Source organism: Mustela nigripes, chromosome 3 (genome assembly GCF_022355385.1).
Source record: "Mustela nigripes isolate SB6536 chromosome 3, MUSNIG.SB6536, whole genome shotgun sequence".
NCBI classification, from domain to species: domain Eukaryota; kingdom Metazoa; phylum Chordata; class Mammalia; order Carnivora; family Mustelidae; genus Mustela; species Mustela nigripes.
In genome coordinates this window covers 121,885,951-121,911,971 of record NC_081559.1, presented here as the reverse complement: position 1 = coordinate 121,911,971, position 26,021 = coordinate 121,885,951, and the positions used below count along the sequence as shown (strand labels likewise).

Here is a 26,021-nt window from a genome sequence, read left to right as displayed (position 1 = left end):
GCATTCGAGTTTTCTTTTTTAGGAAGCCATGCCTGATTAGATGATATATTTAAAACCTTTCCCCAAAGCGCAAAATTTCATGTTACCATTTAAAACCGAAGGTGGTAGATTTTTCTTGACCCTCTTTGTTTAATTTCGTCTCCCGCCCCCAAGATAATTGTGCACTTGCCGGCCAGTTGTTTCCCCAGAGGTAAAACTGCCTCCAGGAAGAAAGGTAAAGCCACCGACTAACGCACCCACGCGGATTTTCCCGGAGCCCCCCTGCAGACGCCCACTCGTCTCACGTGCTTCTCAGTTATCGGTGCCTGAGCCCGCGCTCTCTCTCTTCCCGGGCGTCCCGCGCAGCTCCGCGGCCTGCGGGGATCGGGTCTCAGAGCAAGCCAATGGCACTCAGGTTCGGCCACACCTTGAAGACGCCGGAAGCGAGACTGGCCCTAGGCTCGACCCGCCGCCCCCGCCCGCGCCCAGCTGCTCCCTGCCGCCTTGCCCTACGCCTTACTATCCCCGAGGGGGCTGAGCGACTCCGCCCAGGGCGCAGATGCCCAACCTGGCCATCACCGCGGGCAGCGCGCTGCGGGTCTGGCTCTGGTCGCCACCGCTGCGCCACAACCCTCGGCCTGAAAAGCCGCCTCCCTCGGGCAGGGGAAGGGGGTGGGAGCGAGGGTGGGAGAGGTCCCGTGGGCTGCTCGGGTCTTCGGGGCCCGCAGCCGCGGCAGTACCTGGACAGTCCCAACCCACCGCGCAGCCACCGTCCCTTGTTGACCCAGTGACAGTGCGGGAGCCCGGGGAAGCAAGCCCTTTCTGCACTGATGTGACACATAGAGAACCGCCGCTCCAGCCGCCCAGCTCCACACGTGCGGCAGCGAACTCGGGAGCCGAGCATCGTTTTACCCAGCCACTTGCCGGGTAAAACGAAGCCTACGGATATTAGGTTTCATTTTCCGGTAGGCAGAAAATAGCATGCCGAGACCCAAATCCCCTTCTCTAGTCAGAGGATAGTCAGTCCCGTATGTCACGTCCAGATGACCTTCAGAAGTCTCCACGCGGCAGGCAAGCTCCCGAACCAGTATAAAAGGGAAGCCCTTGTTCCAACCTTAGAATCGGATTCATTTTAGGCCGAGTATACCCGCGCTGGACGGGCACCAGGGCCATAAAGCTAAGGGCTCAAACGCCCCTAGGCAAGCGCACGACGTCGTATTCTGTTACCAGGGTGGCCTTGCTGTGCTTTCCTTGACACACACTCCGGGCTTCGGCCCCCCCCCACCCCCACGAAACCTAAGATCTTAAGGTATTTTTCCGTCTAAGTTAAAGTCATGGCAGAGTCTTGTTAAAATGTTCCCCCTGAATTAAGGGCAGCCAGAGTGCCGATTCCCCGCGAGGGCAGCGCAGCGCCCTAGGCTTGCAGTGCCTCTTCTGCTCCCAGACACCCGCGCAGGAGGGGAGGGCCGCTGCCTCCCCCGGACTTAGGACGCGAGATGGAGGGGTGGGAGTGGAAACCGACCTCGTAGTTTACAGATGCCCCTCTACACGATTGTAGTTTGTCTTCGCGTAAAGCTTCGAGAATATTTCTTCTCTTTCTCGGTGGGTGTAAGAAGGGTGTGAATTTAAAATTACGACCAGGCTGGTAAGTAGTGCCTCTCATTTGGAATTCATTGAAATGCTAAAAATTGGATAGCTTTCCGTATAACAAGTGCATCCATATTCTATTGCATCTCTCTTGCCACCAGAGAGGAAAGAAAAGAACAGAAAGGAAAAGAAAAGAAAAAGAAAAAAGAGAAGAGAAGAAAATTCGGAAAGGAAAGGAAAAGAAAAAGAAAAAAGAGTCTTTACCAATACACACTTTTGGGGTGCCTGGGTGGCTCGGGTCATGATCCCAGTGTCCTCGGATCCAGCCCCACATCAGTCTCCCTGCTCAACAGAGAGCCTGCTTCTTTCTCTCCCTCTGCCTACAGCTCTGCTTACTTGTGCTCTCTAACTCTCTGTCAAATAAATAAATAAAATCTTAAAAAAAAAAAAAAAGACCAATACTCACCTTTGCAGAAGAGAGGAGTATAGCTGGGAGGGAGCATCAATATCCTTACCGTTCACAGTGGGGAGCAGGACTTCCTGCCTTTGTGATGAGAATGGGTGTATGGGTGTGTAATACTATTACTTTAAAAGGCAATGGCAATCAATAGAAGAAATGGGAATAATGGGTATCCACCTTCGTGGATAGAGCTACAAGAGTAGGAAGTCAGTGTCTCAAACTGATAAACACAGAATGAGCTGAGCGGGCATATTAATTAATTAAGGTCCAGAGGAGGAGTTATTAATGTCTGTAGATAACACTTAGTAGAACCTCCCTCCCCCAAAAGGATTGGTTGACAATGGAACTGGGGTTAGGGAAGGATGGAATCTTCCTACAACTCTGTTTATATTATTAGCCCATCTGTAATGTTGTTCTTTTGTGAGCGTGTGCATCATTAAAAATTTTAAATTATTTTTAAATGATTAAATAAAAACTAAACTTTCTATACCCACACTCTCTTTACTGAAACTACAAACTTGTAATTCTTTTTTCTTATTCTCTTCTCTTCTCTCTCTCTCATATAAGGTCACCAAGCCCTTTTCAGTTTAATATGTTTGGTCTGTATGTGTGGCTGTAAGCCCTACCAATGTTTTCAAATGTCCAAATGGATTTATTTAAATAAACAGAAGAACCCACTACCTAGGGAACAACTACAAAATTGTTCATTTCAAGGATATCAGAACTTTCTTCTCTTCATCCCCGCTACCATAGCCCTAAGGAAAGAACTAAGGACTGAGTGATTCACAAACCTGAGTATCAAGATTCATAAGCCTGAGTATCAAGTTTCACTGTTACTTGGAACTGCTGGAAGTGAGAACTGATTTCTCAATTTGCTGTCCTTCCCCATACCAGTCTGCTTATTCATCCTCAAGAATTCCAATGCAGTTTGTCCTAAAAAAGAAAATGCTATGCAAATATGATTCAGGACTTGACAAACTGTGATTGGTGGGAAGAAGGCTGGCCTGAATGATGAATGTTAGCAGACTTGATATTGCTTTCTGTGTGTCCCAATTACCCGACCTTTGATAAAGACCTTGAGACTTTCATGTGAAATGGAAACATAGGAATCGAAGTGACAGTTATTCCTATTCTCATCTGATAATCAGTCTGTGCAGTGCAAAGTTCATAGTGAAACATAGATGATCTGTGTATCCAGCTAATATGGACCGTCTTAAAATTCTCAACCCACTAATCAAAGCACCAGGGGAGGTGAGTTCCCCTTGTCTTCTCTTTTCCAATCGAATAATGAAATTGAATCCTCCAACTCTGCTGGGATAGATAGAGATACACAAAAGCAAAAGGTAAATAAAGCAATCCTTTTAGAACAAACTCATTTGGTACTTACAATAATCCATGAGGAAAACAGGGCTTTTATCATTATGCCTATTGTCTTTTCAGATGAGCAGACTGGAGTGCAGAAAAAAAATTAGTAACTTCTCCAAACTCACAAAGCTAAGTTGTTGAACCAGATTAACTTCTGACTCAAAATGCAGAGCCTTCTTTTAGAACACTGCCCTTCTCTACTCTTTGCTCCAATATCTTATTCTCTTGTGTCCTTAAATTTAATGTTTGAACACACTTTTCAGGAAAGAGGAGTTATAGCAGGACTATAGGAGAAAGGCAAAGCAGGAACTCCTGAATTCTTCATGAATCCCCAGTGGAAAACTAAGGTATTAACTAAGAAACATGTACTTGGGCAATTTTTGAGTACTCATGAGGTTCCTGGTCAGGTGATACAAAGTGAAAATGGACAGTGTTTGCCCCAGGAGCTCTCCTGGTAGCCAGAAGAATGAGACAGACCAGAAAACTGCTGAGCTGACTGCAAGCCTGCCACAATTCTTCTTTCCCTTGCCTAACAAGAGATCAGGTATAAGGGAGGGCACTGATTCCCAACAAAGTGAGCTTTGACCGTGACCCTGGAAAAGGCTGGGTCCACATGTCTACTGTTACTTGTGCTCATCTGAATCGCTACATAGAATAACTTCATAAATCAGCTTTTTTGAGCAACTTCAGTTTGGGGATTAATTATGAATTCAACTTCGGCAAAGTGTTTAAGACTTTGATTAAAGTGGAAAGACGGGCCCCTGGATGTCTCTGTGGGTTAAGGTTAAGTGTCTGCCTTGGGCTCAGGTCATGACCCCAGGGTCCTGGGATGGAGTCCGTGTCAGGCTCCCTGCTCAGTGAGGAGCCTGCTTCTCTCTCTCTGCCTGTCGCTTCCCCTGCTTGTGTGCCCCCCAACCTACACTGGCAAATCAAATTAATATTTTTTAAAAAGTGGAAGAAAACAAGACCCTTCAAGCTAAAATGTCTTTAGCAAGAATTAAGATGTTTAAAAGTTTTTTTGTAGTGTTTTGTTTTGTTTTTATTAAGCCCAATTGTTGTTTGGACCTGAGCTGCAGAGAAAGTTATATTAAAGCACATCATTGTTACCATAGCAACAACTTATTTAGCATTTGCTGTATACTGTATGCTGTATACTAAGAAATTTTATACTACACTAAGAAATACTATTAGACTATTTAAATACTGTTTTATACTGCATTAAGAATTTTTAATACCAAGAGTGCCTGGATGGCTCAGTTGGTTAACCGTCTGCCTTTGGCTCAGGTCACTGAACTTGGAGTCCTAGGATGGAGCCCCACATCTCATTGGCTCCCTACTCAGTGGGGGAGTCTGCTTCTCCCCCTCCCTCTGCCCCCATTCTCATTCTCATACTCTCTTGCTCACTCTGCCTCTCAAATGAATAAATAATATCTTTTTCTAAAATAAGAATTTTTAATATCCAGAATCTTGAATAAAGCTAGTGGTTAAGTTTCCATGTTTGCGCAAGGGGGGCAGTGCAAATTGAACTGTTGATTCACATAAAGCTGCCTAATAATTTAGAAGCAAGCACACAACAACTTTCTCATTAAAAGAAAGGGATGTGTGGGTGTTATAGTGGAAAATTAAAGAGACACAGTTGGTTCCCAGGTCAGAGGCCCTGAAGAAATGCTTTGTCTGCCACTGGCTCATCATGTGGAGGAACAGGAATCAAACACCCCTCATGCTACTCCAGATGGGGCTGGGTAGGGACCTCAATACCTCTTTTCTTCAGATGGATATCCTGGACTCAGAAGGAAGCACCCTCTAAGCAGGAAGAAAAAATTTATGCTGAAGTAATGGGTATAAAATACCTCTCTCCCTGTCCAGTATTACCAAAACAAATCAAAGGGGAATGGGGGCAGGGGGAATGTTGAACATCTATTATATGACAGACACAATTCTGAGTATTAAAAATGAAATGAAATGGGACCTTTTAAATGTTATAGAGATGATATATTTTGGTTCAAAGCACCCCATTCCATTTGTTCTGTATTCCTTTTGCTTGGATGTGCTTTTCCTCATATCAGCCAGCTGGTAAAGAACAAGCCAATGCACCACAATACGTTGCCCTCCATAATGCCCACCACTAGGCTCACACATCTGCTCACCGCCCCCCCTCAGTTTGTTTCTCAGAGTCCACAGTCTCTCATACTTCATCTCCTCCTCTGATCTCCCAGTTCACTTTTCCTTTCCTTCTCCTAACGTCCTCTATGCTATTCCTTATGCTCCACAAGTAAGAAAGTAAGGGATAGAATGTAAAACTTGGCGAACACCAAATGCACACAGCTCTCTTTCTTCAGCCAACTCAGTGAAGTGACCGGAAGTGGCAGTCTCTGCAAATGTCTTTGCAATGTGATTCAAATGAAATGTGCAATAATCCTCTGAGATAAGAATAATAAGTGAAAGATACAGTTTCACTGTGATATCATCTATTAGCTGCTTATATAAGTAATAAGTTTATTTGTAATTTATTACACCCACCCTGGTAGCTTTAATAGAGATGTAGTCAGTGTCTGTGAGAAGGAAAATATCCTCTTACTTTTTATCTGGGTCTCTCAAAGGTGTGTAGACTATGCTGGCATCAAGTCAGGCTATCCCAGTCTATTTCTACCTCCTGACAAACTTGTAAAGTACTCAGAAGCAAAGATGGGCCGGGGAATGGGGTGGGGGGTGAGTGTTGGAGGCAAGCAACACATCCTTTGTGTATTTGCTTCCAAAATTAAGTACTAAGAAACTGAGATGCATTTAATTTCTTTACAAACCAGTTACTAGCTGCCACTTCCGGTCACTTCACTGAGTTGGCTGAAGAAAGAGAGCTGTGTGCATTTGGTGTTCGCCAAGTTTTACATTCTATCCCTTACTTTCTTACTTGTGGAGCATAAGGAATAGCATAGAGGACGTTAGGAGAAGGAAAGGAAAAGTGAACTGGGAGATCAGAGGAGGAGATGAAGTATGAGAGACTGTGGACTCTGAGAAACAAACTGAGGGGGGGCAGTGAGCGGATGTGTGAGCCTGGTGGTGGGCATTATGGAGGGCAACGTATTGTGGTGCATAAGTGACCACTATAGTGGTGGGTATCTGGGTGGCTCAGTTGGTTAAACAAATGTCTGACTTCCCCGTGGGTCCTGAGGGATGGAGCCCTTCCCTCCTTGTTGGGCTCCCTGCTCAGTGGGGAGTCTGCTTCTTCTGCTTCTCCCTCTGCCCCTTCCCTTGGCTCATTCTCTCTCTCTCCCTTAAGTAAGTAAGTAAGTAAGTAAGTAAATAAATAAATAAAATCTTTTTAAAAAAAACTATATTGATGTCTCTGACAGGTCCCAATGCCCTTTTCATAGTTTTTCCACCCGTGCCCACATCCCTATAGTTAAAAATAAGAAAGGGTTATTTAAGGTTAATACCTGTTTCAAAACCCATCACTGGGGCGCCTGGGTGGCTCAATGGTTGAGCCGCTGCCTTTGGCTCAGGTCATGATCTCAGGGTCCTGGGATCGAGTCCCGCATCGGGCTCTCTGCTCAGCAGGGAGCCTGCTTCCTCCTCTCTCTCTGCCTGCCTCTCTGCCTACTTGTGATTTCTCTCTGTCAAATAAATAAATAAATAAATCTTTAAAAAAAAAAAAAAAAAAAAAAAAAAAAGTAACAGAGCTCCCCCAAAACTCAGTAGCTCACAAATCATTTTTTTTTAATCAATATAAAATTAAAAATAAATAAACAAAAAATTTTCCTCCAATGCATTGCCCAAGCTCATCTGGGTATTTATTCTTCTGGCCTCTCTTGATTTACAAGCAGATGGAGTCAGCTGTCAGTAAGGCTGAGCTCTCGACCTTCACAGGGAGTCACAGGGCTTCTCCTTTCCATATGGTCTCTCCAAAAATGGTCTCATCACCCTGGTAATTGCACTGGTTCCCAGTAGCTCAGAGCTCCCAGGAGTACAGGAGATAACCTGCTAGGCCATCTTAATGGTTTGTTCCCCAGCTGACACCGCCATCACTTTTCTTCCATTCTGTTGGATTAGAGTAGTAAGTCCAACCTAGATCACATGAGGAATTTATACAAGGATATAAGTACCCAAGATATGGTTCATGGAGGTCAACCCTGAGGACTCACTACTGCCACCATAAAGGTGAAAATCTGTTCACCTTGGCAGGGCATCATGAGTTTCCTTTATACTTCGAGAAAGGGACATACCAGTCCCCGTTTTCCTTGATACACAGGTCTCAAGACAACACAGAAGAGACAACTCAGTAGAATGAGAGCAGTTTTGCTGTGTCCCTTTGTGTTTTCCAATATAGGGAAATTGCTGTTTTGCTTTATGCTGGGATGTCTAGCTTTCTAACAAGCTTCACCATCACAGTTTCTAAATCTGAGGGTTACAGGTTGCCACAGCCCTTGGATGGGTTGCCAGGAGTCATGAATTGCCTAAAATTATGTCTAAAATACTGTGTGTGTCTGTGTGTGTAGGATCCTGGGGAGGGACTTCTGGCTTACCTCAGACCATGACCTAAGGTGAATTCAAATTGACAAGCAAGACCGCTGAGAGTGCTTATAGCTTCAGGAGCAGTACAACCCTGCATTTTTTTTTTCACTTTTATTTTTTTTTAATTTATTTTTTATTTTCAGCATAATAGTATTCATTATTTTTGCACCACACTCAGTGCTCCATGCAATCCGTGCCCTCTCTAATACCCACCACCTGGTTCCCCCAACCTCCCACTCCCCGCCCCTTCAGAACCCTCAGATTGTTTTTCAGAGTCCATAGTCTCTCATGACCACCCTGCATTTTTACCTCCTGCCTTACTTCTCCAATAGGGGAAAAGCAATGTGTCTTTTATGGATTTGTTTCTACAGTAATACAGAAAGCAGTCACTAGCTGCCACCTGAAATCATCTCATCAGAGTCTGCCAGAGGAAAGAGGTGGAATGAGCTGAATACCTATACTCCCAAGAATTAATGTGAGCACTAATTCTCGTTTGTTGGGGCTAAAGGCCCTGGAATTGCCTAAACTTTTTTAGCTTATTTTTTTTTCCCACCTGTACCTGGTGAATAGTTAAGAATGTAACTTAACAGGATTTTAATTCTCTGCCCCCAGCCCCACCCAGCACTCTACTTTTCTCCTTTCCTCTTTTCCCTACTTATCTATTTTGTAAGACATAGCGGCCAAGGGTACAACTTAGTCTCCTTGCGCCAAGTATGTGCCAAAATGCCTAGTGTGATCTCAACCGGAGACATGGCCTTGAACCTGAGCAAGTGAGGCCCCTCTGCTCACTTTATCTGCTAGGAACTTGGGACATCCTGGGGAAGGAACTTACACTGGAAGCAGAACCTGTTTAGGGGCAAAGGAATAAAGAATGCGGAAAGGGTAAGACAAGAAAACTGGATTAGATGGTAGATCTAACCCAGGAGTGAGCTTCAGAATTTCAAATTTTTAAAAAAGATTTTATTTATTTATTTGACAGAGAGAGTGAGAGAGAGGGCAAGAGAGGGAACACAAGCAGGGTTAGTGTGAGAGGGAGAAGCATGACTCCTGCTGAGTAGGGAACCTGATATAGAGTGAGAGAGAGGACAAGCAGGGTTAGTGTGAGAGGGAGAAGCAGGACTCCTGCTGAATAGGGAACCTGATATAGGGCTCCATCCCAGGACCCCGTGATCACCACCTGAGCTGAAGGCAGAAGCTTAATGACTGAGCCACCCATGCACCCCCAGAATTTCAAATTTTTAATGTGACCTCTACTATGCAACAAAATGGACTCAACTTTCCTTACTGGTCCTTTTGGTCCCAAACATTTTAGGGACACCCTCCGAAAAACATCCAGGGACACCCTCTGAAAAACACACCTTGCCATTTTTTCAAGAGAACACAGAGTCCTTTCTTTTTTTTTTTTTCCAGCCAATCATTTCAACTCAGATATTTCTCTCCAAGATAAATTCTTTAAGCTATTCTCCTACCCCTCCCTTTTCTCTATAGTGTTTATCAGTATGAAGAATTATATAGTTTCTCACCACCAGCATGCCAGTCTCCCGGTGCCCACACATATACCCTGGCAAGAAGGAAAACAGTGATTGAGTGTGTTTTAAGAACTTGTTGGGGTGCATGACTGGCTCAGTCAGTAAAGCATGCAGCTCTTGATCTAGGGGTTGTGGGTTCAAGCCCCACTTTGGATATAGAGATTTCTTAAAAATAAAAAATTTTAAAGAAAGTGTTAAGAATTTTTAACCCTAAGTTTTCACCACTTATGTGGCAGGTGAGGGCTCCAGTGCCTCCTTTCCTCACTTGCAAAAGGGGGAAAACAGCATCTCAGTTTACAGGCTTGATCAGGCTCCAACTTGGTACAGAAATGACCTTGACCGAAACACCTGGCACTGGAAAGTTTGTTAGAAGTCATCCATTATGTCTCAATCTGCAAAATCTGATGGATAGGGACACAGCAGTTACCACTGCAGCACACAGCAGGGACTAAACCCTCACTTTGTTTGACAGAGAGAGAGAGAGAGAGAGAGAGAGAGATCCCAAGTAGGCAGGCAGAGAGAGGGGGAAGCAGACTCCCTGCCAAGCAGGGACCCCCCCCCCACCATGGGGCTCTATCCCAGGACCCTGAGATCCTGACCTGAGCAGCAGGCAGAGGCTTAAGCCATCCAGGAGCCCCTAAACCCTCACTTTTACAACCTGTGACTTGGTTTCTTCCCTACAAGGGCAGAATAGTGATACCTGAGTGCTGCAGCTTTAGCTGCACTTGTAAAGCACACTAGCTACAAATCATAACCGGGACTCTCCAAGGCTTAAGAACTGCTCCTGTCAGGAAATGCAATGCACCAGGTACCCAGTTTATAGGAGACCATCCTATTAAAATTTCAGAAGCAGAGTTGCCTTCAAAGTTAAGGTTACAATGCACATTTTCTTTTTATTAATTCCTGTGAATAATTCGTTCAAATTATTTTTAACCATGCAACACTACTTCCCAAGGTTTAGACATGTGAGGACTGGCAAACTCAGTGTTGAGAGGAAGTGTACAGATGACTCCTGGTGAAAGGTAGACAAAGAAAAAAACCAAACACCTCTTTAGTTCAGTCTCAAGATTCAAACTAGAAAACTCAAATTCCTTAAATGTTCTCCTCTGGTGAAAAAAAATGTAAGAAAATTGAAAATACTTAAGAGTGTTAAGATTAACCATTACTTTTTAGAAACTAGGATCACTGAAATGTATAACATAGGTTCATTTCCCCTAGGTTTTTCTACCTTGCAAAAAACAAAACCTTAGATATCCAACATTCATTTTTAGGTTTTATCCTCGGATTATTTAGTTCTATGAATATAAGAGAACAAGAAATCTGCAGCAACTATATATTAAATATCATTAAAATGTTCCCAATGCTACCAATACTTAACCTTCATCTTAAAAATTGGCTTTGGTGACAGAGGCACTTGCAGAGCGAAAAAGTAGGATTCCAGATTTTATTTTTTTTTAAAGATCGAGAAAACACACCCAGGACAAAATGTTTTTTTGATCAATAAATTCTCAGAAAATAGATCAAGTTATTCTGGGACACATTCAAAACTGGTGATCTTGAACTGGGAAACAGAGTTTTCACAACGCAACTGTGGGAAACAAGTATCTGAACAAATCTTAAAACACGACCTCACATTTTTCTCCCTCCAACTGTTCAAGTGGCAGACAAAATAAATTACCATAAATTATATGCCTAGGCAACTTAAAAACAAAACAAAACAACATGAGGCTGAGGATTTCCTTAGCCCCTCCAGGAAGTGTGTAACACTGTGCTTCTGGCCTGCAGGCTTGATCGGATCGGGGACCTGTCAAACGTCAGGGTAGTTGCAGTAATATACCGCAGAGCTGGCATCGGACACCACCGAGGAAATGGCCCCGTGGCTGTCTGGGAGATTCACACTAGAGTCATGTCCCTGGTAAGGGAGACCCATCTCGGGCTTGCACACGAAGTGTAGATACTGTTCAAATTCCGTGCGGTCCACCTCCCCGAGGAGCTCGGCGGGCTGATTGGGGTCCGCGCCGTCCCGGCAGGGCAGGGCCTCGGGAGGGGGCGACGGCTGCCCGGGGCCGGGTGGGTGCTGCTGCGGCTGCATGGGGAAGCCGCGCCCGCCGCCCGCCGCCGGCGAGCTAATCGCGTTGTAGTACAGCTGCAGGGCGCTGGAGGGCGCCACGTGGCCCGGCATTGCAGGGCCCGCCTGTTCCAGGCCTAGACGGGAGTGCATGGGGCCGACTGGCGGCTCCGGGGGCCCCGCGTAGTCCGAGGCCTGTGGGTAGCTGTAGGGGCCGGCCGCTGGGCAGTCCCCGGGCATCGGCGCGGCGAAGAAGGCGGGATCCGGCTCCACGCCGTCCAGCGGGGACGTGTCCGGCGTGGGCAGCGGGTAGCCGTCGAGCGGAGGCGCGCCCAGTCCCTGGCAGTCGCGGTAGTGGCCGCCCATGTGCGGGGGCAGCAACGGCGGGCCGGCAGGGAAGCCCTGCTCGGGGAAGGGCAGGCCCAGGCCATCCATGGCCACGCGGCCGCCCTCGGGGCCCAGCGTGGCGGCCTGTGGCTCGGCGAGGCCGTGCAAGAAGCCGCCCTCCACCCGCTTCAGTCGCTTCACCTGCTTGCGCCTCCGCGGCCGGTATTTGTAGTTGGGGTGGTCCTGCATGTGCTGCACGCGCAGCCGCTCGGCCTCCTCCACGAAGGGCCGCTTCTCTGCCAGAGTCAGCGCTTTCCACGACTTACCTGCATAGGCACAGGAAGGTGGAGGGGCGCCGGGATTACTGTCCGAGCTCCCGCTCCCAGGTCCCAAGGCCCCACCAGGCCCTACCTCTCTCCTCCAACTTTTAATTGAGCAATTAGAGACGCGAAGAGGGCACGTTAAGAAGTACAAGTCTCCAGAGACTGAGTGGAGTCCAAACACTTGCGGGAAACAGGACATCTTGGGTCCTCTAAGGGCAACCCTCCCTCTCTTTCAGCCTCTAAGAAGTGGCTTCCCAGGTCACCCATTCCCGGTCTTTCAAGGACTTGAAAACGTCCACCACTCGGGGAGGAGTAATGGGGGAACGGGCAGGACCAAACCCGCTCTGTTCCCGTGATACTCGCGCGGTGGCCCAGACGCGCAGGAAAGCCGCCTCCCCGGAGCCGTTGTAACCGCGCCCCCGGTCACCCTGGTTACCCGGGCTCCGACTATGCAGACCGTTTGGAGAGTAGGGAGAGGGGATGCGGGAGGAGAACCGAGGGCCACAGGGAAGGGCCCTGAAGGCACCGCATCAGTGGCCTCGAGGGCAAGGCACGCACCCCCTCCCAGGTTCAAGGAAGCGGCTTCGCGATCCCCACCGCCCTGGTCTTGAGCTCGGACTCACCCAGCATCTTGCTCAACTCCGCGTTGTGCAGGTCGGGGTTCTGCTGCGCCAGGCGCTTGCGCTCGTCCTTGGCCCACACCATGAAAGCGTTCATCGGCCGCCGGATGCGAGACTCGCCCTTGGCTCGGCCCGCCGGCCCAGCCGGCGCCCCGCTGTTCGCCACCGCCTCGCCCTTCACCTTCATGTCCCCAAGGGGGCTCAGCGACTCGGCCCAGGGGCAGGCGCCCAGCCCGGCCATCACCGCGGGCAGCGCGCTGCGGGTCTGGCTCTGGTCGTCACTGGCGTACCCCGCATCCGGGCTGCTCATGGCGCTCCAGCCCTGCCCCGCGCCTCACAACCCTCCGCCGGACACGCCGCCTCCCCCGACCCGGGGGAGGGGGTGGGAGCGAGGGACAAAGATGCCCCGTGGGCTACCCAAGTGTCCCGGGCTCTACACCGCTGCCGACGTTCCTGGCCAGTCCCAGCCGCAAACAGCGTCCCGTCGGCCCAGTGACACTGCGGGCGCCCGGGTCCGCGGGCCCTTTTCTGCACTGATGTGGCCAATGGAGTGGCGGGGGCGGGACGGGCGAGAGTCCTTAGGCCCACGCCCAGCCAGCCGCCGGAGTCCCAAGTCTCAGCTCAACCCCACGCCCGCCCTTTCCCCTCCCCCCGGCTCCGCGCCCAAGGTTACACCTGCCCCCGGGAAAACTGGCTGAAGCCGGGCTCTGGCGCCACATTCCCTCCGACCCGGGAAAGGGGACTCCTGAAAAACCTTCTGGAATGTTGCCTGTACCTCTGGATAGAAGGACTTGGCCACGATAGTTCGGATGAACACACAGAGCATACACCTTTTCCCCCCTTAAATATGATATTTCTATAATTTGGGTACTATGCATCTATTTAAAAAGAATAAATCTATGTATGTATATACCATATTCAGAAAGATTTTTATATTAGGTGGGAAGAGTAAGGTAACATTTGAGCATACACTATTATGGGAGCTAAGGATTTCATTTTGAGGGGGGTGACTTAAGTACCTTCAGGGAACCCCACGGGTGACTTCTTCAAGTGTGTTTTAGCGAACCCAGTAGATACTGTTGATAATAAATTTAAAATACATTGTCTCCCCAGGGACTCAACTTACTTTTAATACTACATTCAAAATGCTATGTCCAGGGTAAATTCTAATTTCTAAAACAAGGTTAAATACAGAATGACATCCTGTAGCCATTATTCTGTCATCCTGAAGAATTTAAAACCTTTATTCATAACAAGGAAGCAACCCTTGAAAATTTGTGCATGAAATGTGTGATAAACATAAAAGGTTTCTCAGGTGTGTTCAGTAAAAGAGGCAAGACTTAGTTTTGATTTCTAAAATGCAGTAACACTAGCAGCAATATTTATCTTAAAGTCCCTCTAAGGGAGGAAAAGAGCTATCCCATTGCTCAACAAAGTAACTGTAGCTCTTATGGGATTCTATAATTTTCTTCAGACTGAAATGAAAATCTGGATGAGTTTTCAACTTGTGTTTAAAACTGAAACCTTTTCAGTGGGATTTTTAAACAAACCCTGGCATTGCATTTACATGGCACAGCCCTCCAAATTTAGCGAGCCAGTTTATCCTTATAATTGTGTGAGGTAGACACTGTTACATATTACAGGATAGGATCCTAAGACCCAGTGAGATTAAGGAACTTTCCTGAGGTCACAGCATCGGGGAGTGGAATTCATCTCCACTAGTCTGCCCTGATTTTGAGCTCCTAATCACTAAACCAAGCTGTTTTGCTTGTGTATTTGTGTTTTCTAAGGCAATTAACTCAGCCATTTCTGCATAATTTCATAACTTTGCAAAGAAATTAATACATCCATCTCCCTAACAGATTTTCTTTGTTTACTGTGAAGGAGTGATGACAAGCTAAGGTTTACATCTGGGATCTGGGAGGTAAATGCTACAACTTTTTGGTAAAACTAGATTAACAAAGTATGCTATCAAGTCTGCTTACTGGTGGCATTGATAAAAACAAAGAAACACAATGTCTTAGGGAACCTCTGGCCTTCAGTTTCTCTGACATTGCTATTCCCCCCCAAAAAAACTCCTTCACACTGGTTTTAAGCCAAATTTACTTTGACTCTGTGAGGATCTGTGAAGCGTGGGTTGCCCCCCCTCACAGTTAGAAGCCAGTCTTCACACACAAGATAAATTAAGTGGTTCTACATTCTGGGTCTCTGAGGTTCAACCCAGAAAAAAAAAAAATTAATCTCCTTAAGAAAATCATAGACAAGTATTATTTTTAATGGGTAGTTTTGAAGTAGCTGATCTTAAACAAATTCAACTGATTGTGTACCTTTCCTTTAAAGCTTTTTTTTTTCTGAAATAAATATAGGCTTGAAAATTAAGCATAATTGCTTTGCAAATTGTTATATAAATAAGGAAACTATAGGAGTAGAGAGAACAAATTCACCCCATAGCGTCTTGCTCCTTGTTTTCTTGGCGATCTTCTCTAATTCTCCTAGGTAATAATATCTTTGCAAAGATCTTAAAGCAGATTTTGTATCAGCGCAAAAGTTTTTATGAACAGGAGTTTCGTTTGACTAGAGATCAAAAACCAAACAAAAACAATGCCCATTCCAGAATCCATTTTATCTGCCTATATTAATCTACTTGATTAGTCCTGTAAATAATAATAATAATAAAATAAGGTACAGGAAATTCAATCCGAGTGTGAATCCAAAAAAATGTCTATGCATGGATTTACCCTTGTACACTTTCTTCATCCTCTTCTTCCTGGCCCACACCATTCCAAGGAGAGATGCAGAGAGGCGCTGATGGGAGATACAACCTGGAGATCTCCATTATTATTTGCACGTGTTCCTGGAGACAGATTGCTGACTGTTGTCAGGTAAGATTACTGAGAACTCGGGTGAAAGCACAGCATCCACAGGATGGAGTGGGATATTCAGGTTTTGCGTCCCTCCCCCACTTCTTAGAACGCCTTCCCTGGCAGTTATAAAATAGTAGTTTACTTGTATTTGCCAGTTGGGAATTACGGTTCCTTTTTAAGACTAGTCCCTTTTACCTACCGTTACCTAGATTTAAATTCTTCTGATAATTCACTTGTCATGTATTTTGGGGGCGAGGGCGTTGGGGGCTGCGGCGCCGCAGACCAGTCCGTGGTGCGTGTGGACTCTTCTATTTCGGTCTCTTTACTAAACGCGGTGTTGGAAGTCGAGCTCTAGACGTTATCAGAGCCCGCCACAAATGCCACATGAAAAGCAGCAAACATCCGGAGTGGTTTCCTGCAAGCCGTGCTTTTCTCAACACGAGAGATTTACGCGGGGGATTCGGGCGGGGGCGGGGTGGGGGACGACAAACAAGTTTCGCGAGTAAGAGTCTCGTGTAGCCGCCCGGGTGCATTTGCACCGCACAGCCCAGGATCCCTGGGTTCCTGGCTACTAATTGCACTCGCGGTCCCCAGGCCAGACTCGAGGCTCGAAAGGCTGGCCGAGGAAGCGACTAGCGCAGCAAGAAGCTGTGCCCGCTGCCACTTGGGGCCTTTGGCCAGCGGGCGCAGAAGTTAACCCGGGTAGGTGACGAGCTGTGGCTCAGACCCAGGGGAGTCGGAGCCGCTCATTTTCCCGGGCCCCCGAGTGAGCAGGCGAAGACTGGGTGATTTCCTGCAGGCTTTTGTGTTTTCCGTGCTCGGGAAGCGGGAGCCGGTCGAAGGACTTTCAAGTCGTTAGGGAAGGCCGTGGGCACCCAGACAGATCCGGGTTGGCTCTGGAGAGCAAGTCTTTGGGGGCGGGGAGGGGAATGCGCGCCTCAAACCCAGGGAAAACGCCGCGGAGGCCCGCCGATGAATAGACAATGGTATCCCTGGAACAAAGCACAACAATAAGACCTTTGCATTTATAAATCGCGCGCCGGCGGCGGCCCCCGGGAGCCCGGCGGGAGGCGGCGTGCGGCGGCGGAGCGCAGCCGAGGCTCCGCACCTCCCAGGTAGGGCTGCGCAGCCGGATGCCGCCGATTCGCACCGCGCGCCCCGGCGCCGACCCGGCGGCGGCGCCGCGAGTCTCGATACCTTGCGCGTCTCCTCCCTGTCCCCCGTGGGTCCGGGATGCGAGGTCGAAGGTCGCGGGCGGGATGGAAGAGGTGGGGAGGACCGAGTGGCCCGGAAGACGTGGTCACCCACTCCACCGCCCCTCCCCATCCCTCCGCGGGTCCTTAGGGTCGGAGCCCCACGGACGTGGCACCTTGCTCTCGGCCCCAGCCCCTCCGCTGTGCGGGAGCCGAAAAAGGGGATGGCGAGAGGGGCTTTGGCGGCGGATGTTATGCATGAGGATGGGAGGCGTGTGTTTTGTTTTCACGCCCTGTCGAACTCCCTCCGTCCGAATCCCTCCCCAGTATGCGGACCCCTGCAGGCGCCCCCGAACCGCGTCCTGGCAGCTGGTGACTCCTTGGTCGTAACCCTGTTCCCGCTTGGCTCCGCCTGGGGTTTGCACCGGCGAAGCAGGAAATGCGCTGTTCCCGGTCCACTTCCCTGCTCAGAAACTCGTCCGCGGGGGTGTTTCTTAGATTCCCCCACCCCCAGCCCCAGCTGTGGTCCTGGTTGAAGTGTGGGTTCCTTCCCTTTATTCTCCGGCAGAGAGAACTTCAGACTCCCCGGGGTTGGAGGGCAGGCGGCCTGTGGGGTAAAGGAGAAGGCAGCCCAGCTCCTTCTCCGTTTTCTGTGCGCACGCAATCCTGCTGTCCCCTTCATATCTGCCTTGCGACTTGAAAGGGATTTTTAACAGCGGCATGGCTTCTATGCGTCCGCTTCTGCTAACCTACTCCCACTCTCCTCACACTCTAGAAGAGGCCATGGTTTTGCTGGTAAAGCTGTATCTTCAACTGACCCGTGTTATCAGCACCAAGCCCACAATGAGCAGAACACTAGCACTCCCACCAGAGTCACGGCCCCTGCCTTGGAGGAATTCACAATGCAGCACCATTAGTCTTCCTCTGATTTATTCACTTCCAGCTGGGTGTTCTAGGCCTGTTCTCCTGTGATCATTTGTTCTTGGCTTTTAAAGGGGATGCCGACATCTGTAGGCCAAGTACTCCGAGATTTTTTTTTTCTAGTAGAGGTTAAGAAGTTTCCTTTCCCCCTAGAAAACTCTGGCTTGCCCAGTTTCCCTAGTCAGCAGGGCTGGATTTGGGCAAGTGGCTGGTTAGGGCAAGGTGTGTGTTCTGTGATCATGGGATTGATCATAGAACATAGGTCATAGGACAGACCTCTCTTGACACTCTTCTATGCAACCTCAGCCATAAGCTCGTCAGATTTTGAAATGGGCACCTGAGTTGGCTTCCAATGTTTCTAAGCAGAAGAGAAAGCATCAGGAATCCTTGATGGTTTCCGTGGCAGTCAGTCTTTCATGGACCTCTGTGGCCTGAGTTTTCTTCTCCCATTTATTAGACCTTGCCAAAAACGTTGTCATTACTCTCTAAGGCCTGCACTATTCTCTCTCACCCTCTCCTTCATCAGCTTCGTCTCCAGTCACTGAGCACCTGAACTCTCACCTCTTCTGAGGATGAACTCTGGTCCTGTTGCTTTTCTGAACCCATTCAGCATGGAAGTGCAGCCCAAGAATGTACATATTCGCAGGTGGTTAAGGCTTAAGCAAATTTCTATCTTGAGGCATTTTGCACAGCCAAAACCTTGAGTATTTATAGCTTCATAATCGTAGAGAAAGAAGTTTCACATACATTCACTCACCTGATTCTCACAGTGGATCTGGAAGTACACAGTCTTTATTAGTCCCCACGTTTTAGGCAAGGAGACTGAGACAGAGCAAGGCTAGGGGACACAAGAATGGATGCTTAGACTTCCTGTTTGCCTTTGTTCTCAGTGGTGGGTCTTGGTCTGAATTTCTTTTCGTGTCATGTCTCCAACCTGTGAAGGGCCTGATGGTGTTTGTAGGAACTAATGACAGCAGACAGGTTGAGATGGATTAAGATTCTTGCACAGAAGCTTCTGGTGCCCTCATGATCATTTCCTTAATACCAGGAAGCAGGGCTGTAATGAGAAAGCATTTTCATTTGGAAGATCTACAGTTTGGTATTTTTATTAGAGCACATAATCTAAGCCCAAGCAGACATCTCATTTATTCTGAGAATTATTGAACAAGCATTATTTGAGTATTATATTTGTGTACTGTGAACACATTCTAATTCCACTAGAAAAATGAAAACAGTTCAAAGTTACATGGGGATAAAGTTCAAATGCAAGGAAGTTGAGGTCTTCAAAGCTCAGTCCCTGTACTTCCATTATATTAGACCAAAAGAGACTCAGTTAATTATATGAAACTCTTGGGGTCTTGTCACATGTTTAAGGTTTATGCTATTAGTCTCCAGACCTACTGCTGACCAAGCCTTTTTTTTTTTTTTTTTTTGACAAAGAGAGAGAGACAGACACAGAGCACAAGCGAAGGGAGCAGCAGAGGGAGAGGGAGAAGCAGGCTCTCCACTGAGCAGACCACGTGATGCGAGGCTTGATCCAGGACCCTGAGATCATGACCAGAGCTGAAGGCAGAGCTTAATAACTGAGCCACCCAGGCACCCCTAACCAAGTCTTTAAGGCATAACAACATAAAGGTAGCAGCTAGGTAAAGTCTCTTCATTCTCACTGCTGTTTGGGAGAGCAAAGGATGGCAAGTATCAATTTTATTTTATGAAGTGGAAAATTAAGGCACAGAGCCATTGGGTAATTTGCTTAATGCTTCCAAACCAATCTAAAAGACCAGAGAATAATTTATTTCTTTAATCACCAAATAATTCTCTAGCACCCCTAAGTCTGAGGCTCAGTGCCTCCAGGTACATTAGTTATGAGTACAGATTTGGGAGTTGAAGGTCTTGGGATTGAATTCACATTCTATAGTTTATCAGCTATGTGTCCATGAAAATGAGTTAATTGTTCATAAACTGCTTAGAATAGGGCCTGGCACATAGTGTTACACAGGTATTTAGTAATAAAATAATAATAATAAAATTTAAATTAATGCATGCTGGCATATGAAGACATGTTGGATACATTTTAAAGAGCTACCATAATACAGAAGGTAAATTCACTGTAGCAACTAAAGAAATGTTTTCAAGAAAAAACAATTAAGGGAATTTCATAATATTGTAGCATTATTATAACTGGTAATAACTAACATTATCCTGCTTTCATCAAAATTGTCTATTACATTCGCAGAAACTTTTAGAGAGTTCTATAAACTATTGTGCATCCTCCAATTACAGGTGAATATGAACATTTTAATTTTGGTAGTAAAAAATATCTTTGTTGTATGCATGTAAACCTTCTATAGTTGTGTTAAGAGTGGCAAAGAAAAAAATACTTAGAATCATAAGACATTCAGTATTCCATTAGAACATCTGTGAAATGCGAAGAGATACCTTGCAACCAGTACTTACCTGAGTAGGTCTAGATTCTTCTCCTAAAGTCACAGAGGCAAAGTTCAATTTTGAGAACTATGCCTGGTACACGTATATTTAAAGGAAGAGTAACCCACCAATGCACAAACTTTGCCTGGATCTTTGAGTGTACTACAATGAAAAGATTCTAAAGTCTAGTTGTGGTTGTTCAGTAACTTGCCACCAGGTAAACAGTGAGTCTGTTAAACTGTCTCATGCTCAGCTTTCTCAAAAAAAGAAGAGGATAATACCTCATGTCTTCCCAACTTTTCCAGGTAAAGATAAGAACAAAAGTCACAAAGACTTTCACAAAGTAAAAGTGCTGAGTGAAACTGAGCGTGTGTTTGTGTGTGTGTGTGTGTGTGTGTGTGTGTGTGTGTGTATCCATGAATGTCTGGGTATGTATGCATTTAAAGAAGATTCTTTATACAAAATATATTTATTTGTTTATTTACTTATATATTTATATATATGTAGCAAATTTGAGTAAAATGGAAGTAGGGATTATACAGCAGACTGTACTGCTTTGGTCTATAATGGAATGCTGCTGTTTTTAGAGCAAAAGATCTTGTATTGTGTTGTTTTTAAACAAATTACTGTGCAGGAGGTCTCACTGCTGATTCCAGGACAAAGCAGATGCTGTTTTTATGAACTAAGACTATGGATTTACTGGATAGCCATTATTTTAGGAGAGCTCATAGGTTGTTTCAATAGTTAACTTAAAACCGGAATTTGGAGACCAATAGATGACTCTTTCGACACTTCATTTTCACATAGCATTTCCCTGGAACTCACCTGACATTTACAGAATCCTAGGATAGAAAGGGATTATATACCCCACATCTGCTTTTTTCCAAGTTCCATACAATTACCCTAGTTAGAATTTGGAAACATGGAAATGTCTTACATGGGAAATATCACATATTACACTAATATATGAAAGCATTTGATATATATATTTATATATATATATACACACACACATGCACACACTTATATATGGTTGTATAATTAGCATATATATTTATGCATTTGTTATATTATATATAAATCTATAACAAATATATAAAATGTTGAACATATATAAAGTATTTGTTATAGTTGTGTATATATATATACACACATTTGTATACTTATACAGCTATATATATATACTTGTATAATATAAAATATGTATAAAAATGTATATTTTTAAATCATTTATTTTAAAACAACTTCAAACTTAGAAATTCCAAGAATAGTATAAAGAACTGCATCATCTTCACTGAGACACTTTGGTAGTATTTATCTCTTTTGCTCCATCTCTATCTAAATAAATAAAAACATTTCCCCACATTTATTTCACTCTCCCTTTCTAAAAATGTGTCAATGTATAGAACAATATATAATATATATATTAGTTACCATTAACATACTAAAATATACCAATACATTATAGATGTTATGTAAAAATGTAATATATCCGTGTATTATTTTACATCTTATGTACTAAAAATAGACATGAATGTATATGTCACTAGCCCTTTTCTGAACCAGTTGAGAGCAAGCTGTGACATGATTTCTCACTCATTCTAAATATTCCACGGGACACTCTCCCATATAACCACCAACTAACCAAACAAATCAGAAAGTTAACCTTATTACCAAACATTTAACATTACTACCATCTAAGTCCCATGCCCAATTCAAATTTTGCAAACTGCTCCAACAAAGTCTGTCTCTTTTTTTCTGGCCCAACATTCAATCCAGGATCACACATCCCATTCAGTTATCATAACCTCTTCACACTTATCTGAAGTAGTTCCTCGATTCCTAGTCTTTCCTGTTCTTATAACCTTCATAATTTTGAAGGAGACATGGATTTCATTCCAAAAAGATGTTCTACAACTAAGTATGTCTGATATGGGCTCATGCATTCTTGGCAAGAAAATTACCGAAATGGTAACATGCTCTTCTGGGGCAGGACAAGGGAGGCTAGAAGTCAGCCTCTATCATCACTGGTGAGTTAGCCTTGATCACCTAATAATACTGATACCTGCTCATTTCTTCCATCTACATATTATCATTTTCTCCTATGCAACTGAAGTATTTTTTTGTAAGGGGAATTCTACCATTATGCTAATAGCCTACTACTCATCCAACCTCCATCCACTTAGATGGGTGAAAAATGGTGGTTTTCTATCCCCATTATTCCTTCTACTATATGGAAGTTTTTCCTTTTTCTATTTATTTGTTTATATATTTACATCAGGATGGACTCCTTCTTTATTCAATGGTTAGTCATCCTAAACTAATATTATTTGTTTGGGTGTTCAAGTTGTTGAAGATTTCGCCAGCAAAGACTTGGTGTCAAAGATCCGGGCACCTTTCAAGCTGGCTCCTGTATTCTTTTGACATGCCCTTATCAATCTTGACTATTTCCTTACTTTCTAGCATAATAGGATATTCCAGGATCATTTTAATCTTCTCCTGCCTCTGTCCTGATTCAGTCATTTCTCCAAGGAGTCAAGAGCATCTTTCAGTGGAGGATGGGCTTTAGAAACCAGGATCTGGGCTCTCATCAATACTGGGATATCATTGCTTCTACATACACTCAGCAGACTGAGCTAGGAAACATGCACACATGTATACATATATATACACACTTGTATCTGCAACTGTGTCTTTATCTACCTCTAAAATCCATTAAAACCATAAGTTAATTGAAGGTACCTCCAGTCTAACATCTCAGAGTTATTGTTTGCCCACTCCCTTTCCATATTTGAAAATCCCTTTTCCAAGAGTAAGAAACCCGGTTCTCATTACCCTCAATATATTAGCATTTTTGCTCACTGTAATCAGTCTTCCTACTGATCTACCTGCCTGCTCCTGGCCCCCCTTTTCTTGGCTTCCGGGCACATAAATATCTGCACACATCTCCACTAGGGCTTTACTTTTCTATGTTTAGAACCAAAGGAAAGAAATAGTTGTTTAAATTTATTTTAAGGGCACCTGGGTGGCTCATTTGGTTAAGCATCTGCCTTCAGCTCAGGTCATGATCCTGGGGTCCTGGGACTGATTCCATGACAGGATCCCTGCTCAGCAGGGAGCCTGCTTCTCCTCCTTCTGCCCCTCCCTTGTCTTGTGCACACCCTCTCTCTCTCTCTCAAATAAATAAAATCTTTTTAAAAAATTTATTTTAAAATTATTCATAACATATAAAATGTGACCATAAAATATAATATCAATTTTCTTTACTGTCTTTACTTGCTAACAAATTCTTCAAGAATAAATTAGAAACAAAATTTATAAGGCATTTGTTTTTGCTTGTTTTGAATGAGGTCACCCATACTTCTGGAACTACAGGATTGTACCTTTAAAACCAAGAAAATAGGGCGCCTGGGTGGCTCAGCGGGTTAAGCCACTGCCTTCGGCTCAGGTCATGATCTCAGGGTCCTGGGATCGAGTCCCGCATCAGGCTCTCTGATTAGCAGGGAGCCTGCTTCCCTCTCTCTCTCTCTCTCTCTCTGCCTGCCTCTCTGCCTACTTGTGATCTCTCTCTGTCAAATAAATAAATAAAATCTTTAAAAAAAAATAAAATAAAAAATAAAACCAAGAAAATAGGGGTGACTGGTTGGCTCAGTCCATAAAGCATGAGACTCTTGATCTTGGGATTGTAAATTAGAGCTTCACATTGAGTGTAGAGGTTACTTAAAGATAAGATTAAAAAATATATATTCCTTGGGCTTTCAGTCAAAGCTAAAGCAAAACTAGAGATTGGCTTGACCTAGTAGGATTTTGTTTACTAAAACTTATAAGGAAGTGGGGCACCTGGGTGGCTCAGTCAGTTAGGCATCAGACTGTTGCTATCGGCTCAGGTCATGATTTTCTGGGGTCGTGGGGTGAAGCCCCATGACAGGCTCTGCTCTCAGTAGGGAGTCTGCTTGAGATTCTCTCCTTCTCCCCTCCCCCTTTTCTCTCTGCCTCCCGCCCCATGTATACACGCACTCTCTCTTTCTCCGAAATAAGTAAATACGTCTTTTTTAAAAAACCTGTAAGGAAGAAAGGGGAATAAACATTAAATAATCTTTTTCCAGAAGTGTTAATAGAATTTGTGGCTGCTTTGAAGAAATACTTCATAAATATATTGCCTCTCCCCTCTGTCAGCCACGCCCACACAGACATTACTCTTCATGATCTTAAATGAAGAAAATAATGCATAACAGGGCAGATTCCATGACTTGCCCAAAGTGCAGAGGTTGACCAATCTCATTTACACTGCTTCTATGCATGACTGAATTCCCATGAGTCATTTCCATCTTCAGCATGAGAGAGAAAGTTCGGTGGAACTATATTAAAATGAAGACCAAACAGGGAGCCTCCAGGCCAGGCTCAGCCTTTCCCTAACCTGCATCTTCCATGGCTGCTTTCTCTCAGCATAGCTCAGGACCTGCACTGTTGGCATCCTGCAGTCCACAGTGAGCAGGTACAAGATCAAATGCAACCAACAGCCCAGGGCACAGACCAGACTCTTCTCTGCTTGGTAAGCCTCTTCTCCCTTCCCAAAACTAAAGGAGGAAAGTCCTACTGAGCTATTTCTTCAGAAAACATGATGATCAAACATCCTAGAGCTGGAAGGATCAGCGTCTAGTTAAGCAAAGATCTTGGGCACGAATGATGTAACAAATATTAATCATATGCATATGAATTAACTGGTTTGGTCATTGCATGTAGTGAGACTTCCAAAACATTTCTAACATACCAATTGAGTTTTAGGACTGTTGTTCAATTGAAACTTCTATTCTTAAGCAGTTTGAGTCTTTAATAGTTGAAGGGCTTATGCTAATTTGATTTTGCCAATTATATATAATTGTAAATGATTATATAATATTCTATTACAATAGCATATTTATAAAAATGAGTAATGTAAGTACTTTTCAACATTCTTGACTAGCATTGGATTTGGGTACATTTTAGTGGTGAACATTTCCAGTGCTCGGTCATCACATATACTCACCAGTCACCAATCACATATAATCACCAGTGCTCAAGCATCACATATAATCACCAATGGGTAGGTATCCCATGTAGTCTGTGTCATCTCACATAAACTAGCCCTTACCTATTTACTCCCACCTCTCATTACTCTCTGCCTCCATCGGCCAACCTGTCTCTCACCCTTCCTAAAATCAGCCAAGCTTCTTCCTCCTCAGAGCCTGCGTTCTCTTCCCTTTGCATGGAACCAAGGTCCCCAGGATTTTCCTTTGGTGAGCTCCCTCATTCAGTGGCATGTGAGACCATTCTACCTAAAATAGCCGATGTCTGCCGTCTCCCCCTCAAACTTGTCACACTCTGTTCTCTAATTTGCTTTATAATTTTATTATTGGCAGCCATCATATTTTATGTTTATTTGTTTACCATCTATCCCTCTCCCCATGAAAATGCTAGCTCCCTGCAGTGTTATCTGTGTTGTGCATTGCTGGCTCCGCTGTCCCCTTAGCGACTGGCACATCATGGAAACTCTACAAGATTTGTTAAGTGCATGAAAAATCGCCTGGGGTGGAGTTCACTAGAGGATTTCCCTATGCCTTCTGTTAGACCAAAACTGGGAACACTTTGGATTGCTGGTTAGTCTTCTTACTATGCATTTTCACTTCTTATCATTTCTTTAAAACACTCTTCCCCCTTAGAGTTTTTATTTCTTCTATTGAAGCCTCATTATGTCACTTGAAGAGGAGGAATGTTCCCTATGGACATGTATTTCATTAACAGAGTATTATCTCACAAAGTAACTAAGAACTTTCAAAAGAAGGGTGATGGTTATAAGAGCCTCTAAATAA

The 26,021-nt window shown here is 45.0% G+C and overlaps 1 protein-coding gene and 1 long non-coding RNA gene across 2 annotated transcripts; both read right to left on the bottom strand.

Moving 5' to 3' along the window:
* Positions 1–10,859: 10,859 nt before the first annotated feature.
* Positions 10,860–13,290, bottom strand: SOX17 (SRY-box transcription factor 17). The gene is made up of 2 exons (XM_059392854.1): positions 12,771–13,290; positions 10,860–12,150 (listed from the first exon to the last, which is right to left on the bottom strand). The coding sequence occupies exons 1-2, from the start codon at positions 13,075–13,077 to the stop codon at positions 11,237–11,239; spliced, it is 1,221 nt and encodes a 406-aa protein (XP_059248837.1). The 5' UTR covers positions 13,078–13,290; the 3' UTR covers positions 10,860–11,236.
* A 1,734-nt stretch (positions 13,291–15,024) lies between these two features.
* LOC132013106 (uncharacterized) lies at positions 15,025–17,201 on the bottom strand. The gene is made up of 2 exons (XR_009402876.1): positions 16,829–17,201; positions 15,025–16,623 (listed from the first exon to the last, which is right to left on the bottom strand). It is a non-coding gene; the product is annotated as an uncharacterized LOC132013106 (long non-coding RNA).
* Between the last annotated feature and the right edge of the window lie 8,820 nt (positions 17,202–26,021).

Coding starts and splice junctions, on each gene's coding strand:
- SOX17 (XM_059392854.1), bottom strand. CDS start 13,077: ATGAGCAGCCCGGATGCGGGGTACGCCAGTGACGACCAGAGCCAGACC. Junction 12,151..12,770: donor GGAGTTGAGCAAGATGCTGG/GTGAGTCCGAGC, acceptor GTGCCTATGCAG/GTAAGTCGTGGAAAGCGCTG.